Source organism: Trachinotus anak, unplaced genomic scaffold (genome assembly GCF_046630095.1).
Source record: "Trachinotus anak isolate AG129_WGS33_773 ecotype Australia unplaced genomic scaffold, CSIRO_AGI_Tana_v1 ptg000012l, whole genome shotgun sequence".
Classification (NCBI taxonomy): domain Eukaryota; kingdom Metazoa; phylum Chordata; class Actinopteri; order Carangiformes; family Carangidae; genus Trachinotus; species Trachinotus anak.
This window is the reverse complement of record NW_027273863.1, coordinates 5705380-5723353: the sequence shown is the minus strand read 5'-3', so window position 1 is coordinate 5723353 and position 17974 is coordinate 5705380. Positions and strand designations below refer to the sequence as shown.

The window sequence follows — 17974 nt, the reverse complement described above, 5'->3', positions numbered from 1 at the left end:
AGGATTTTAATCACAAAACAAAGTAAGCAATTATCTGAATTAAATTTAAAAAAATAAATAAATAAAAATGACATCACTCCAAGTTGCTGCTGTTGTTATTCAACCAACCAAGGTTTAAAGACAATATTTCAGTGAATGTACAGACTTTATTACTGTGGATATGACTAAATGTACATAGTAATTGCAATTAAAGCCAAACCACATCTGAAAGAATATCTGAGACACTTAACTTACAGATTTTGTTGGTTTTTAACCCAAAGCAGAAAGAAAGAAAGTTCTGCTCTGACATGTGTTTAGTTTAAACCGCTGTCTCGTCTGAACTTACCATCACTGGCCCATTTGGAGAACTCAGGCGTTATTCTGTTAGAAGGCATCCCACCGCTGCAACAGACACACAAACACTGCTGTGAGCAGGAGCTTAAGGGTCATCACCATCTGCACAGTAGAACAACACTCGAACTGAAAGCATTAGTTCATTATATGACTGACAGAAAAACAACCAGCAACTATTCTGATCATTTTAAATGTTGTAATGTAACATATAGACATTCAGACGTCATCTTGGACTCTGAGAAGCTGGAATAGATATTTTTCACTTTTTTTTGACATTTCATACACTTCATCAGTTAATGAAGACAATCGTCAGCACACTGACTGATAAAGTAAATACTTGTTAGCTGCAGCCTGGAACAGTGCTATGGTTTAGTATCATGCTGGTTTAATTTGTTTCTCCTCCATACTTGAGCACGGCTCCTCGTAGCGCCTCCCTCTCTCTGGCCTCTCCCTGGTCCTCTCCGGCTCCGGAGCAGGGGATGACGTCGGCCTCGGTGTACTGGGCTTTGCCGTACTCCAAGGTGTCGTCTCCGTCCACGTCTAGGTCAGCGTCGCTGTCCGCCGCACTTTCCTTGATGTTACACGTGGCAAAACCTGTTCCTGCGCAAACAATAAAGACAGTTTTCAGAATTAATTTCATTCATAAAGTAGAAAGTAGGACACTATCAGAAAAACACATACTTCTACACACAAATCAAATGTATGCACCTGCAACTGCACTGCCATACTCAAATTACAGGCCTCATGACTTTTCCAAAACACAACAGGGTACGGTTTTGCTCCACAGGTGACGCTACACATGATCTCACACAACGCAACTGCAAGTACCTCCTCATGGTGAAGCTGCACAATCAGGAAATCTGTCTTGTCTTTGCTGCACTTTACAGCGTCGCCTCAGCTAAATATGACTGTCACAAGATTTTGGTAAAAAATGTAATTTACTAAAACAATGAAATCAAAAATACGCCTGCAGATACAATACTATCTGCCGACACTTCAGACACTTCACAATTCAGCTCAGCTCATTTTTTACATAACCTGGAGGAAAGTGAGTGAAAGGGGGAAATTTGGTCAAAGAAAGAGGGTGAGAGAGAAAGAGAGAGCATTTTGGACACGGGGTGAAGTGATGAAGACTGACACCTTACCTGTCAATCTTTGAGAGAGAGAGAGCGAGAGAGAGAGAGTGAGTGGGGTGGGGGGGTAAACCCAGTGATGAACGCTCAGACAACCCCTTACCGCTGCCTGACTGCTCCCTTCAGCTCCACTTAGCCACAGAGCCGCCTGTGTTTGTGTGTGTCCGTCACTTAGAGGCGTCTCCTCAGTGTTTGTTTGAGGCCGTCTGTCCCTCTGTCACTTAGGCCCTGTCTCACCAACCCCTGCAAGGTGTGTGTGTGTGTGTGTGTGTGTGTGTGTGTGTGTGTGTGTGAGTCTGTCTACCTGCCACTTACACCATGTCTATCTACCATGCAAAGGCAGGTGTGAGAGTGTGTGTGTGTGTCACTTACACCCTGACTGTTTAAGCACTTGAAGGTGGGTCGTGTGTGTGTGTGTGTGTGTGTGTGTGTGTGTGTGTGTGTGTGAGTGTACTTGAGTTTCAGTTAAGATGAGACTCTGAAGGTGTCTGTGTGTGTCTGCCTGTGACAGGCCTGACAGCCATCTTATTTACACCTATCCCAATTTCTACAAGCTCTCAGCTGGACTAGTGTGTGTGTGTGTGTGTGTGTGTGTGTGTGTGTGTGTGTGTGTGTGTGCATGACAAGAGTGTGTAGGACCAGATACAAGCTAGACAGAGTTGACAGCCATCTTATTTAACCCTCTGTCCCAGTGTGTGTGTGTGTATTTGCAATGCTACACTTCCTATAGCAGTGGCTCTCACTGCACTGCAGCGTCTTTGTCAAGGTGCAAATCAGCTGCTAGGTCTCATCTCCGAGCTTCTTCTGGGATTTAAACATCTGCTGCTGCTTCTGGATTTTACCTAACTCTGATTCATTTCACTCACTTTGGAAAAAAAAAAATACAGAATGAGAAGGAAGAAGAGAGAACGTGAGCGACTGAAAGCTGCTGTGATAAAACACGCCACCGATGCTAAGCCGTTTTACAACAGGCCCATGGTTTTTAGTGACCAAATAAAAAGGACCTTTTAACTTTTATTTGGTCTCAGCAGCAGAGGGGAACATATGGGAACAATGGCAGCTCAGTGTAAATCTAGCGGCCTGTTAGCTCTGTTCAGCTACTGAGGCTGTAGCTTTTCATGGCAGAAGAGGAACACAGCTCGTGTTACCTTCTACAGTCAGAGCACTGACATGGAGCATTTTCCCATCTTCAGTTTGATTCTTCCACCTCTTTACAAGCAAAGACCTTCTTCACTTTCCACTGTGGAAATATCATATCTAAGATTTAATTATTCTGATGGCACCTTTTATCAGCCACTGTAAGTCCTCAGTGGTTACTAAATGACCTCTCTACAGCTGCAACAATTAGCTGATTCATGGATTTGTAAAGAATGAATAATGATCTGCAACTTATTTGGCAGTTTTGCTGGATTCAGCTTCCAGATGTGAGAATTGCACTTTCATTTCCACTTTGGTTGAATAAAAGAATTCTGAACAAATCTCCTTTGGCTGTGGGGAAATGACAAAGTGCAGTTTTTACCATGTAGACTATTTTCTTTCTTTTTTATGTCAGTGTTTCCCCTGAACGCGTTCAGCAGCAGCTAATATTCACAGTGATCCACCGGCACTTGTACTGTCAAAGCAGCAAACTGCACCAAATCATGCTGAAAGATCACGAATGGGAAAAGTCCAACACTCGGCCGGCCGACCAATAGTGTAACTCACTCACTGAATGACTCACTAGCTTCATCACTCAGTCACAGTCAGTCGTGGTTACAGGGCGGCCCCGCTGTAACGGTCCTGCCAACAACAGTGAAGTATGGATGACAATAACAATCGCTGGTTTTTGTTTTGTTGACCCTCCTGACGGAGAATATGCTGCTGTGTTTTCTTGTTGATTCACATGTGTATCACTGTAAAACTGGATTTCACATGGTCTGATTTGTGTGTATACACACTGTACATATCTGTGGTGTGTTCACTGTGAGTATATGAGTGGCCTGTTTCCTCTGTGTGTGTGTGTGTGTGTGTGTGTGTGTTTCCAGTGCTTTTACCTGTCCCTCTAAGCAGTCTTGGCAGGCCAATCTAATCTGGCCAGGGAAAGGTCAGCCCCACTCTAACTGCCTTTCACTCACATTATGCACCAACAGCCCCTCCACCCCTCCTTTTTTTTCTCCTTCACCTCTCTTCCTCTTCATTTCTCCTTTCCTTACCTCCATTTCCATCCGTTTTGTACCATCACCTTTATTCTTTCATATTTCTCTCATCTACCCTCTCTCCACTCTTCTTCACTCTCCTTGCTTTCCTTGACAGTTTTCTTCTTTTACTTCTCTTCCACCTTTTATCACTCCATTTTCCCTTCGACATCATGTATCACTTGTTCTCTCTCTCCCTTTCCTGTACCAGTCCTGCTCAATGAACGGTTTCCTCTCTTCTCTGCTAGATAGGACAGGATCAATACGCACACATGCCGTCTCCTCCACAGCCTTCCTGGTCTGTCTCATTATCATAACCAGCGCCTGAATATCGTTAACTCCTAACATGCTAACTACATGCTTTATCGTCCGGGTTACACGCTTCGCAACAGCGGCACAGGAGACGCTCCATTTACATACATGTCACCACAACAACACTGCAAGCTGAGATCTGAAGAGACAGGCAGGATCAAAGGAGTCATCAGGCTGACTGGGAGCCCAGATCAGCCCATCGACCAACCTCGGCGACATCCCGTTACCATAGCAATTATCGGGACCCCCTAAGAAGCGGAGAAGAGGGGTGTCAAAGGTCATCGCACTATCTTTCTGCCATTTACAGGTCACAGGGAGAGAGGCAGAAAGATGGGGAAAGGGACGCAGACACAAAGACATGAGACGGCCATCTTTGAAGTCAGTTTACAAAGAGGAGATTTCTCCTCTTCTCGATCCCTCCGGGCCATCTCAACCTGCAGTAATCCCCCTCTTCTTCTGCTCTGTCTCTCATGACGGCCTCATATCAAACCTCAGGATCTGTCTGTCTGCCTCTCCATCTATCTCTCTGTGGCCACACTCAGATCAGATCACATATTTTCTTCCAGACTTCAATTACAGTTTGCTGTTTTCAAGCTTGGCGATGATGTCACTGCTAAATTAGCTAAAGCAAGAGAGAGAAACACAACAGGAACAGAGAACAAATACAGAAGATTAACATCTGCAGTAAACAAAATATGTAGTATATATAACTGAGCTCTTAAAAGACTTGCTGAGAAGATCAGGATGGAAAACCTGAAGTAAGTTTGGGTATTACTTATATAACAATGTGTTTAATATGACTTGTAGCTGTTCTGAACAGAAGTGTTACTCTGCCAGTGATTCCCTGCATATTTATTACTAAAAGTTATTCTCCTCTCTGAAATTAACAGGTGGCCAAAGGATGCTGCTCTCTTGAACATTTCCTGATCCCTGATGAATTATCAACAGAAGTCAAACCAGTCACCAATCAATAATAATACAAGAAATCTGGAAATCAAGTCACATTGGAAACTGATTGTTTCGTTACTGTTCATGAGTTTTATTGCTCATAATTTACTGATTAAATGGAGGTTAATTTCATAGTTTAGACCATCACTCCTAGCATTAATAATAACACTGTACTCACCAGGTTACTAGATGAGATGTGATGTTGAAACGATAAATCGATTTATGGATTAGTTGATCAATAGAATGTGAAGATTTGCAACTAGTTTGCTGGAGATTTATATCATTTTACACAAAGTATCTATTTGACTCAAGACTATGTAAGTTTTGCTGAACAGCAGTAACAGCAGCATATGTAGCCACACATGGTCACAACTGGAGGAAGACAAATTCACTTCTGTTCTCTCTGAGTCCGAGAGGTTCCGGGTACTGAGGGCAGCGTGCCTCTAGAAGCTAATAGCTCATGACCAGAAAACAAAGCCGATCAATTGCTCAGGTAACAAACACAAAATTGTTGTTTCAGTATTAACCAGCAATCACACTGTCCACTCATGTCAAGTCTGGGATTCTCCTATGGACCAACCAAATCTAAAAAGACATAAGTAGTTCGATAGCAAATTTCGATTTTCTTTTTGTTAAAATGGATTTGATAAATTAGTATTGAAAAAAAAAACATTGTTAAGAAACGTTATCAAAGTCAAGGTATCAGTATTAGTACCAATATTGAAAATTTCTGAATGATACCCAGCCCTGGCCGAGTCAGCATTCGGCTAATCTGACTGACCAAAAACATCTGGACCCACAGCAGCTGTGTGCTAAAATGCAGATGTTGGGATCTAGTGCCTTCGCCTCTATGATGTCCATCCTGAGAACAGAGAGCTTGCTACTTCTTACAGCTAGATGAAGACCCACAGTTGGTGTGTGATGTAGTGCTGGAAATCCTTACACACTTCTCGTGGGAGATTGCTAAACCCAAGTTACTGATCAGACAGTTCCTGATTTATGACTATGTTTTGCAAGTTTTTTTTTAAATAAGCAAAGCTTTTGTAACGCTGCTACTTTGAAATCTGAGAACTCTTGCTACTTCTGTTAAATGAAATTTAAAACGGTCTTTCAGAAAAACAAACAAATCTAACAGGAAATTCTTGTGAAAACTTGTTTCTAATAAACCAAATTTTAATGTGTCCTGAAAAGTTATGAAGTCTCGTTACTTTCCAGCTCCTGAAGCAGAGACTTAAACAGTCCACTAGACAGATAAAGAGAGCTCTCTGTCTGCGCTATGAGGGGCCTTTCAACCTGGCTAAGCTGGTGCGAGACACAGGGAAGTCTTCCTTCACACAGAGTTGAATCGTGAACTGATCTCAGTTCGATTTTTCCTCTCTCCCTCTCTCCCCTCTCCCCTTGAAGGGGCCTCGTTCCCTCTGCCTTTCTTCCTCGCGGTCTCAAAGGGAGGGAATGATGGTGGCACTTCACAGAGGGATAGGCTGCCTCTTCATCCCGCCAGCTGAGGAGACCCCCCCTGCAACGTCTCTATATCCGTCTAGGCTGCCGAGAGCCTGCTGGATTCAGCAGCGCGTGTTAGAACCAACGAGGAGCTTTCAAGACAAAATCCACCTTCTGAACTTTCTGCAGAGTGTGTGTGTGTGTGTGTGTGTGTGTGTGTGTGTGTGTGTGTGTTTCAAGTGGCTCTCCCCAGGCCACGTCAGTTATCTGTGTCACATCACAAGGTGCCCTATTAGAGCGCGGCAGAAGGGTCCTGTGTCTGCTCGTTTAACGATGTGAAAGAGACGGACGGATGGAAGGAAGGAGCGTCGGGGCGATGGATGGACGGGTGGAGAAGCCACCTCCCACCCCACGAGCTCCTCTTTGGCGCGGTTTAGTTGAGATTTCAACATTGATCTGTCTTGTCTCCTCTCTCTCTGGCTTGCAGAGGGGGGGGGGGGCAGGTGAGGCTCAGCGTGTGTGTGTGTGTGTGTGTGTGTGTGTGTGTTTAACAACGGATCGAACAAGGGAGAGAGGGAGGGGAGCAGGAGGAGAGACGGATGAAAGCAGAGGCAGAGCCAAGAGAGTCTGAAAGAGCCTCTTAGAGATGACAACAACTCTTCACCTCCATCTGCGCACTTCCTGATGGCCTCGCCTCCATCTCGCAGTCTCTCCACATTTTACACGCAGACACAACTGAGGCCACAGTGGGAGGCAGGTGTGGAGCGCAGGGCAGTTCAGAACACACACCAGCATGTATACCGATGATTAAACACAACTAAAATGTTCTTGTTCTTAAACGGTTCTTTGAGCAAACAGTGTTGGATTTTTACCCAACTCTTGGACAGCTGAGAGGTTTGGGCCTTTTCCCCTTCTCTCTGTCCCTGCATCTCCCAGAGTTTCCACTGGTAACATTTCTTCCTTCTTCTAGCTTAACTCTCTATCCCTTCAGTTGCTAGGCTACTGTACTTAGCTACACACTTCACGGCTGACCAAAGTAACTTGACTCCTGTGACTATTGGCACATGCTTCACTGCAGCAACACACTATCCTGTGAAATGAAGGCATAAAATGTCAAAAATAATAATAATAATAATAATAAAAAAAAGAAGTGTCTGAAGCTCATTCATTATTGTGAAGTCATGCACTTAGAGCAGCTAGAAGTCATTGTATTGAATCACCTCACTGTGATGCTGCCTTTCAAAACTCAGCATCTGTCTGGAACAAAATGTGACTGTAGCTGTGTCGAAAACACTCAGATTCTTCCTCTTCTTTTCTGACTCTTGTGATACGACTTTCGATTGAAGTTGTTGCTTACTACATGAGCGCAGATGCTCTTAGCAGGTGAGTCGCCGGTTCGACTCCGGACCAGCCCGACTCTTTCCTGCACGTCATCCCCCCCTCTCTCTGACCCTTTCCTGTCACTCTCTACTGTCCTATCAAATAAAGGCACAAAATGCCCCAAGAATATCTTTAAAAAAAAAAAGGTTGTTGCTTTTTCTATTTCAGATTGTTTTGTTTAGGGAAAGCTTCTTGTGTAACAACATTTGGTATTTAAGAGCTGCGGCTGAAACGCAGGTCCAGTTCTTCTTAAACTAGTGTAATTTACGCATCCTTGCATATGTTGCTGAAGTAATTAACTAATAATCAATGAAAGCGATTTGAGGGCTTACTGAAAATTAATCAACAAGGTTGACAGAAGCTAATCGTTTCCACAGGAGATGCAGTGCAAGCAGCACGTTAGCAGAGCAGCAGCAGCTCCAGGGCTCCGTCTGTGACTCAACAGGATGTGTTCAGGTACAGCCCTGAGCGTCGGTAACCTGCGTGTTGGAAGCACCAAAGCCTCAAGTGACATCTTCAAATTTCTTGTTTAATTTGACCAATTCCAAATATGTCCATTTATTATTCTATATGACCATGAAAGGCAGAAAATCTTCATAGTTCAGAAGCAAATTTCTGGCATTTTTGCTTGAACCGATTAATCAATTATCAAAATAGATGCCAATTCATTTTCTTTTGAGCAACTAAATGATTAATTGACTAATTGTTACAACTGTTATGTCCAGTTTTATTTCTACTGGTTTATCTTAGAACTCCAATAAACTGAAGAGGAAGACACAATTTGATATTTGGACGTTAAAGCATCGTGTTAACTGGCTGCTGTTCGTTCCTACAAACAGCAGTAATATCAGCTCTGCCCATGTGACTGATATAAATTAAACACACTGAAAGCAAAAGTTTGAGCACAGGTACCAAACAGAGACAGTGATGTAGCACAGTGCAGGTGTGTCGTGTTACAGAGCAGCTGCTGTGCTCCCCAGTGACCAGCTCTCCCATCCAGTTCTATAATTGCATTCCTGGGTCGCTCACACACACACACACACACACACACACACACGCACACACAGAATGGTGACCAGCGGGTCAATTGCCCAGCTAAATGTGTTTTCCTTCCTCTTACTAAGAGGGTTGTGTGGGGCCGAACCAAGCTGAGCTGGGCTGACCCCAGGCCAGCCAACGCTGCCACCAGGCCACAGGCACCATTACGGCTCCCTGGTCGACACCGGTCTCAGAGAACTAACACTGCTCACACTGGACAGGAACAGAGGGAATGATGGATGAGCAGAGAAACAAAGGAGGAGACAGGCAGACCGGGAGAAAGGAAGGAGAGAACAAACAGAGAGGAGCTGAGCTGATCCTGACTACACACTGCAAACCGCTGTTGACTGGACACAACCACAGAGCCGCGGCACGTCAGTCAGTCATCTAACAAGCCGACGACTAGACACTGACGACAGCACGGCTTCAGAAACTGACAGGAGAGAGAGGAGGGACAACCTCCCTCTGAAAACAAAGTGAACATCTGAAACACAACCAGCAGTGTGTTGTATAAGGCGAGTGTGTTTGTACCTCTGAAGCCTCCCTCCAGCAGAGCTGTGGCTCTGATCCTCTTCTGCCCCGCCCACTCGTACTCCTCAAAGCCCCGCCCATTCTCTCCATCCATGTCTGCGGAGTCATCGTCGCCTAATGCACCCTCACGCTGACACACACACACACACACACACACACACACACACACACACACACACACACACACACACACACACACACACACACACACACACACACAAGGACACATATTAATTACACCAAAAATATACAGAAAAGGGAAAGTTTTTTGTTTTTAAATTCAGTGCATGACTCTACTGTTTTAAGTTGAGATGGTTTGAAAGACAGGCCAGATCCCCATAGCACACTTTACCTGTACTGTACCAAACCATGTGGAGCTGTGATCAGGACCTGTACTGTTGGCATGCTGAGGAAATCCAAAGGACAAGACTGACAACTGTTTTCTTTACTCTTTTGTGGCATTTTTTAAACTCAAAAAAACCAAAAGTGAGCAGCCAAGGAAAAAGAGCAGAACGTGGTTCAACAGCTTTGTGTTTTGCTCTGTCTGTTGGGGCTGTAATGAAGTGGGCTTCACCTTGATACTGTCTGAAATTGATCGGCCACAAAAACAATATGCTGACAAATTGTGTTTCACCTGACTTTTATTGAGCCAAGAGTTATCCCTCTGTGGATAATGTAACACTTCCTGCAACTGCTTCAGAATAAAACCTGTTGAGAAGTTTAGTGAAAAAAACAATTCTTTAGCCAAATAACTTATTATTTTATAAATTCAGTCCATGATCTTGTTGCTTAAAACATTTTTCAGGGTTTTTAAAAGACGATGCAGCTGCAGCATTTTAAGGAAGAAAGGCAAATTTTAAATGACAGGAGCCCTGGCCATACAACAAGTTTGAGCTGGTGAAGTGATGGAGACAGATACATTTTAGACCTGCCTGTAATCTGGAGCTGCACAGCCTGGTGTGCAGCACTGATCAGCATGGGAACCTTGGGCTGTGAACACAGCTCCTGTGGCAAAGTACAGTACTGGAACAAGAAAAGTGTGCTACTGAAAGAGAGATATTAGTGTCTCTACAGCTAGTGTGATACAGGAGGAGTGGTGATTAGTGGTGAGGACTTTTTGTCATTGGTCTGCTCTAAAGAAAGAAGGAACCTCCTCTGGAAAATAACTGACAGTACCAGGAGGAGAGGTGCCCCACAGCAACAGGAAAGGCTGTCACTGGTTGACAAAAAAAAAAAAAAAGGGAAAGAGCGACCAGAAATATTTTGTGTTTGGGCTACATCTACTGCAAGCAAAGTCTGACTGGACCCTAACTACAGAAACTACAAAAGTGATTGTTCTGCTCACACAGGAGCAACATGCCAATGAATATGATGCAGCCATGTCATATGGGATAAACCGCAGATCTGAGCTCCTCACTTGAATCTTACGTGAAGCTGGACAAATTTAATGACTGTAAATACAAACAATGTATATGTAAAGTAGACAAATGTAGGTTTAACCAAAAAAAAATAAATAAATAAAAAAGGCATGACACAATACTGCGGTCACCTGGTGATCATTGTTCTTAATAAGCCTTGGACTCAATTTCATGTATGGCATTAGAATACTTAGGTTTAGTTAATCAATCATTAAATGGGTCTTTAGTAAAACAAATATATAAAAAAAGTCAATTTTTTGTATTTGCAAATTTAGTTATACAAAAAGAAAATATAAAAAATACAAAACTGACTGAAGTATTTACCACAGGCTTTCATCTCTGCATTAGACTGAAAATTAAACATGTAAAAATGTTTCTTTCACTGTTGTGTCTGAGTCTTTCCGACAGTTTTTCCCATATGATGTGAATGCAGTAGCACCATCTACACCAAGTCAAGAGGTGGTCAGCATCTAGATGGATTATTTCTGCTGCTAGCGGTCACGATCGTCACTACAGGACAGAAGTGATTGGACAGCAACTACAGGAAGTAAAGAGGTGACTGCTCAGCATCTACAGGAAAGGAAGGGTTTGATAGGCTGTCCAGACTGGCGGTAGGCGGGGGTTCGGGGCCCGGATTGTACTACCTGGATCAGACATTGTTCCACATGTCTACTCATCTCCTCCTCGCTCCCAGCCAATGGGGCGCTGCACAGCGGACATACCTGGCCCCCCTCCTCAGGCTTCCTCCTCTTCATCTTCCCTATACGAGCTGGAGACAGGGGAGGTAGAGAGAGAGAGAGATTTTTAATGTCAAGTAAGTTTCAAATATTTATAAATATTTAACTTTTCCCTACATGATGATATCACTGGTTTCAAGGCTCAGGCAGTAATCCTACAGACCACAGGGACATGTATGTCAGATGGATGTGTTCCTTGATTGCTTGTAATATAACTAATGCGCCTGTCCTCCATTCTCACTTCTGCACAGGCCCACAAGCACAAGACAGAGGGCTGAGCTAAACTTGGCCCTCTCCTGAAATGTATTAAGAAACAAATGACAAGAGCTGGATGTGACGATCTCAATCCTCTTCTCCTCCGCTGCCCCTCTCCCTCCATTTCTTCCTCCTCTCCTCTCCTCTCCTCTCCCTGTCACAGCCCCCCCACCCCACCCCAGCCCCACACACACACACAGACACACACATTTAATTAGAAATTTAACAGAGCAGAACAGCCGTCATTGCGCCCCGAGTCTCTGTCGTTTTTTCTTAACTGCAAATGGTGCATGGGGACATTAATTTTTAGCTGGCTGGGAAAGCAGAGGAGGCCAAGAGGGACTGTGGCGAGAGACAGCGGGAGAGGAGGAGGACATAAGGCGATATGCCATTACTGCAGGGGGAGAAGATGGAGAGAGTGAGGCTGGGAGGGTTAAAATGAGAAACAGCCTCCTCCCTCCTCGCCAATTCTCCCCTGACGCTAATCGAGGGGAGCGTTGTTAAATACAGAAAGGAAAGGGCTGCTAATTAGGTCCGGCAGGGATCTCTGCCCTCCCTCAGCCGTTACACCCCTCATGAGAATGATTCCTGGTTCCACATGAGGGGAGAGAGAAAGTAATGGAGGGCGAAGTTTAAACTAAGTCTTCTGCAGCTCCGACTAAAAAACTGACTGTGCGATGTATCAAGACATTTGTGTTAAATACCATAGAGCTTAAACTGATCTCTGTTTAACTTGGAGGCCATATTAGAAATTCCGCATTGTGGAGCCAGGCTCATGAAAACACAAGAAAGAAGACAATTCCTGACTTGCAACCTGTTTTAGATTTGAGGACAAAAGCAGCAGGACTACAGATGGGGTCCTGTGCTGAGGGGAACGTCGAGGAACAACCCTCCTTTATAGATACTGATCACTTCCAATGACAAGGTGCCAAAAAATAATGAAATGTGAGATGATTTACAGTCACCAAGAGGGGACAGTTGTTGATGTTGGATAATACAAGGTGTTTACAGGAATATACCGGTATACATATGTATGTGTTGTTAGCAGTTTATTTTGAGCAAATTAGCACCAATTAAGGGGGGTTTTTAACAGCTGAGATTTTGTCTTTTTAATAGCAGGAAAAGCACAGGTGTCCCATTAATGATGGCTCTGTTCTATTCAAGTGTCCCAGTTAGACACGGCAGTGAGCCAGGATGCACAATACCAGGACCCTGAAACTTCATGTGTGTCAACACCATATACGTTAGCGTTCAACTGTGCTTTACAAAACCTTGGAAAACATTGGCGGAGATCAAGTTAGCACCAGTTTCTGTCAATTTTAAGATAGCTAGAAACTCAGAAGCCTCAGATTCCTCCTGTCGGATTAGGCCACTTCTCTCAAAAACATCTCAGAGCTTAGCCCAGTTTGTGCCTCTTACATATAACCATTATATGAGAGTCACAAAGATACACATCTGATTTTCCCAACTTCTTCTGCTTCTATAATTTCTTTTCTTCTTCTGAAACATGCCAACCAGTTGGCCCCGGTCTGGCTGGACCATGTAGTCACTTTCCAATACTGTGTCAGGCTGTCCTGAAGAAGTAGCTCTGCTCAAAGGGAGGATTCTAACTTCTTGTCTTTAAACATTATGGCTGAAGCTCTTGGCCAGACTGGTAAATAAACAGCAGCTGTTCATGCTAATGTTGTCTAAGTAGTGATAGCAACATTTCAAATAACTGACCGAAAGGCACAAACTGGGGCCACTGTGGGATGCCTTTGGCTTATGATGAGAAAAAAAAAAAAACATGGTAAAAAAGGTTAATCAGGTTCTGGATCAGGCATGAGCAACAATCACACCACACACTGAAAGCTTCCAATACAAAACACGTTATAACAATTAATAACTGGGTGATATTTCAGGAAAACTGCTCTTATTGAGACTGATGAACACAAAAACCTGCTTACATGACATCAACAGTGAGGGATGATGACAGGACATATACACATAATATTAAGACACACACCTTTCAAAACTGACCCAACATCAAGGAACTAACTATCATCATATGGTCATACTGTAACACAAACCAATTTACTCCCCTAAGACTTGACACCAGTGATATCATAATGTTTCTTAGTTATTAGTGGCAGTAATAATCAATCATCAGATTATTATATTAATTTAATCTGAATTACTAAACTAAATGTATTGCTACATACATAAAATGTTTACTTTATATCACACAATATATTTAATTTATTTTATTTTCTTGATCTCTCTTATCTCTAAAATTTCATTCAAGTAAAAGTTAATATTCTTCCAGCGTTTCAATGACCAAAACTAAGTCTGAGGACAATAATAAACACTTCATAAGGACATTTAGATGAAATGAATTCGTTGTAGTCACATAATGTAAATTATAAAGCAACATTAAGTGTCACTCAGCAGATGAGATGGTGTGTGGACATACCATTCAATCTTGTTTGCCTGTTTGCCCGAACTCGTAAAAATGTCTGCAAGAGGAAAGGAAAAAAGAGGAGAGGAAATGTACGTTAGACACCAAAGAAACATTATTAAATGTTTACAAGGACAAATATAACTTTTCAGAATGAGATTGCTTTGGATGCTGAAGGCTTTGTGTAGTGGGACTGGGGCACTGTAAACAATTACACGTACTCCTCTCTTGTTTTCCACCTCCTCCATGACCTGTCGGCTTCCTGCCACAGCTCCTTCCACAGCCACTAAAACTCACTGCTGGAAACAACTCGGGCGTGTCTCCAGATACTCTACATCACTGCAAACTGAAGCTTGTGTCCATTATTTCATTCGGATGGAAAAGGATTGAAAGTGGCGCCCGTATCGGTAAAGACTACTCCCAACCGACGCCATGTTGGCTTGTTTTGATCATGTGACGCGCTAGAAGCGGAAGTGGGCAAACGTCACATGTTGTTCCGGGTGTCGGTCGCTAGGGGGAAGCAGCGGGTTTTACTAACCACTTTCCTTCTCAGGAGAGGGTGTAGTGTTTCCATACAGACTATATTAAATACACAACTATTATACTACTAGTCTAAATACTGTTGTTTATATAAACTAACACAAAAAAGAAGAAAAAGGAGATTTTGCCTATTGAAAAAAATGTTAACGCTCAAATATTTATTCTTTAAAAGTATTTTTTTGATGTTTTCTACACATATTTGGCCTTTTCTCTGTGTGCAGCACATTATTATATTTTGTGGCAGTTACTAATTAAACGTAAGTCCTTATTACACTACTGTCAGCGGTGGAAGAAGTATTCCGACTCTTCCAATATAAGAATGTAAAAATACTCAATTCTATTGTAATCATATGTAAAACTACAGATTTATCAGCAATATTATCAACACAATGTGCTTTATGTATCAAAAATAAAAGTACTCATTAAGCAAAAAATGCCACCCATATCTGACATAGTTTTAACTAATTATATAACATTCAATAGTTAGGGCCAGTGTTTCCCAACTCAAGGGTTGTGTCCCCTTCAGAGGGTCACAAGATAAATATGGGGAGTTGTGAGAAATTAATGGGGAAGGAAAGAAAAGGAAAACAAAATTTCTGCTAAACACATTTGTATTCATTTTACATTTTTGGGTCTTGAATATGACAAGAGGCCTCAACTACCTACTGCTTTTTTGTAAGAGGTTATTATAAGACAAACATTTGGGAATCAATGGGTTCATCTTTAACAATGGATTGTTTGTTTTATGTAAAATCTGCAAGGAAGGAAGTGAATGCAGCTGTCAAATAAATGTAGAGCATTAAATAGTACAATATTTCCTTCTGAAATGTGTTGAAGCTGAAGTATAAGGCGACATAAAGTGTAAATAATCCAGTAAAGTACCTTAAAATTAATTTTCCATCCACTACTGCCATCTGTGGCATACAATTAAATCATTCATCTATCTACGTGAATCTGTAACATTTGGGGTTGAGGGTAGTTCAGGACACCTGGGGTAAATTCCTTGCGTCATTAAAAGCAATGGGACATTAAAATTACAGCATTATGAAATAAATTAAATGAGGTCAGATTTCTTCATCCTCTCCACTCCTGTCTCTCGTAGAGCGTATGCCTCAGGTCTACAGGGATCCAAACCTAGAGGCCTGCATGTATTTAGCTGTGCGCTGACTAAAGCATCCCCAGCTGCAGTTATGGATGCCCTCTCTTTGACACGGCAACAGTGAGTAGGCAGCAGTTCAGTCCTCTCACTGTCGGCCCATCGTCCATCAGCGAGAGCCGTCAAGCAGCCAGGCCTCCTCCTCCTGTTCAGGCCCTCCATTTATCTCCTCACTCCTTCCCTCTCTTCCCTCCTCCACCCTCCCTACCAGCACTTGAGTTATAGGCCCACTTGCCATGCATCGCCACTACTACCGTATCATTATGATACACTCACTGAATGGCTGCAGATAGGTCAGGTTTTTTGAAGATGGGAAGAGGCAGAGAGGAGAAGAGTGCCAAGACACACTGACAGGCAGAGAGGAGGTGGCAAAGACTGCCATTATGCTTCATTTTCAGGGTGGTAAAAAGAGTCACCATTGACTTAATCATTTGTATAATATAAGGTGATTTCAGCAGTTTCACTTAATGAGAAAATCTACTTTATCGCTATAAGGTCTTTATGAGCTGTGTCATCCTGAACGTATGGATGTAATGTCTGCATGGACTTAATAGTTCTTATTTTATGGTGTAAGGGGGGAAACCCACTTAACCCAGAGATACATCATGGCCAGAAGAATTACCCGAACAAACTTTGATGAATATAAGAGATAAAAGCAGTCAGGGAGGGCTTTAAAGACAGCTCAGATTTAAGGAGGATTGGCCTGTTGGTCAACTTAACTGCTGAAAGAGCGTAAAAACGAAAGACTACCATCATCCCCTGCTGTCCTCTTACACATCTGTCATTATTAGGGAAATTCACAGTTTGATTCAGTACATTATGGATTTCTGGTCTCATGATTTGCTACGTTGATAATACAGCCAAAAACGCAGCATTGAAAAGGTGCCATTTTCACTTTACTTTAACTTTACACTTAAAAAAAGTAAAATATTACAGTCTTAAGGGGGTAAACACTCCTGTTTTGCATAATTTATTGGTTTCTTAATAGCAAAATAATAATAATATCAGGTAATTAGTATCCTCATACTACACTACATCTGCTACATGTGTCTCTGTGTCTGTGTGTGTGTGTGTGTGTGTGTGTGTGTGTGTGTATGTGTGTGTGTCCGAGCATATGACCTGGTATCTGTCGGAGTGGTGGGCGTCTTCAGAGGACAGAGGTGAGACCACGGGAGATTCTCCCTCACGCTTGATGTGCACCGACAACAGCATCGACTAGAGAGAGAGAGAGTGAGAGAGAGAGAAAGAGAGAGAGAGATAAATAAAATGTCTTCTATATGCAGATGATCTTGTTATATTATCACCCCTGCAGCAATGATTACACCTGCACCTGTCCTCGCATGACAGTTGCTGCATGGGAACAATCAATAAACATGGACAAGGCAAGAGTAATGCTGTTTCCAAAGAAATGTAGATCTGAACAAAACAGATACAATTTCACTGTTGACTGCTTGTTACACCTCAGCTTAGTTTGACAATAAGATCATTTGAATGATTTAACATGGCCATAAGGTCCCCTGGCTTTTTATGTTATTGCATCGGACCCAACGATCCAAGCAGACATGGCTAAATGCTGTGAGGAAAACATTTGTGTGCCGGGTGCTGAAAGTTTGAAGTTTAAGTTTAAGTTCAAGCACAGGAAGAAGTTCTGATATCATTTTTTCCTTCCCAGTACAGGAACCTGTGTATTGACCGAAACCAAGAACTGATCTGATACCATTGTGTTAAAAAAACAAAACAAAAAAAAACATGTAAAAACATTTTGCAGTCCAGAACCAGACACAAGAGATGAGAGCAGCTGAAAAGTCAGTTGCTGTGTAAGTACTCGATGTAAAGCTTAGTTCATATTGTAAAATGTTGGAAAGAACCGCAACAAAAAAAAAGGAAAGGATTTTTTTTATCTTGTGTAGGAAATTAATAACATTTCTAAAATGTTAAGTTTATTTTTGTATTACACCAGATCTCTTACATAGAAATGAAAAAAAAGAATAATAGGGGATCTTTACCCTTGGACTATTTCAAGAGTGTTATTGCCACAGATGCTGAGAGCGACACGTCATTGATGATGACTGTAACCTGCCTGACTTTGTCTATAAAATCCCTTCCACTGATTAGAGTTAATGTTTATGGGACATTAAGAGG

General features: G+C 42.5%; 1 protein-coding gene across 9 annotated transcripts in view; it reads right to left on the bottom strand.

The window, feature by feature from the left end:
* Window positions 1-17974, bottom strand: part of rnf220a (ring finger protein 220a) — a 310863-nt gene that overhangs the window by 21830 nt on the left and 271059 nt on the right. For 7 of the 9 annotated variants that reach the window (XR_011692828.1, XM_071490481.1, XM_071490474.1 and 4 more), the window contains 6 exons: window positions 16952-17047; window positions 14152-14194; window positions 11352-11476; window positions 9290-9419; window positions 741-933; window positions 326-381 (listed from right to left, as the gene is read on the bottom strand). Coding sequence is in view for 8 of the 9 variants with exons in the window: in XM_071490481.1 (XP_071346582.1) it covers window positions 326-381; window positions 741-933; window positions 9290-9419; window positions 11352-11476; window positions 14152-14194; window positions 16952-17047 (643 nt within the window). In the remaining variant the exon portion in view is untranslated. Of the gene's footprint in view, window positions 1-325; window positions 382-740; window positions 934-9289; window positions 9420-11351; window positions 11477-14151; window positions 14195-14357; window positions 14606-16951; window positions 17048-17974 lie in introns of those variants that run through there. The other 2 variants (XM_071490478.1, XM_071490482.1) reach the window with 2 other exon arrangements.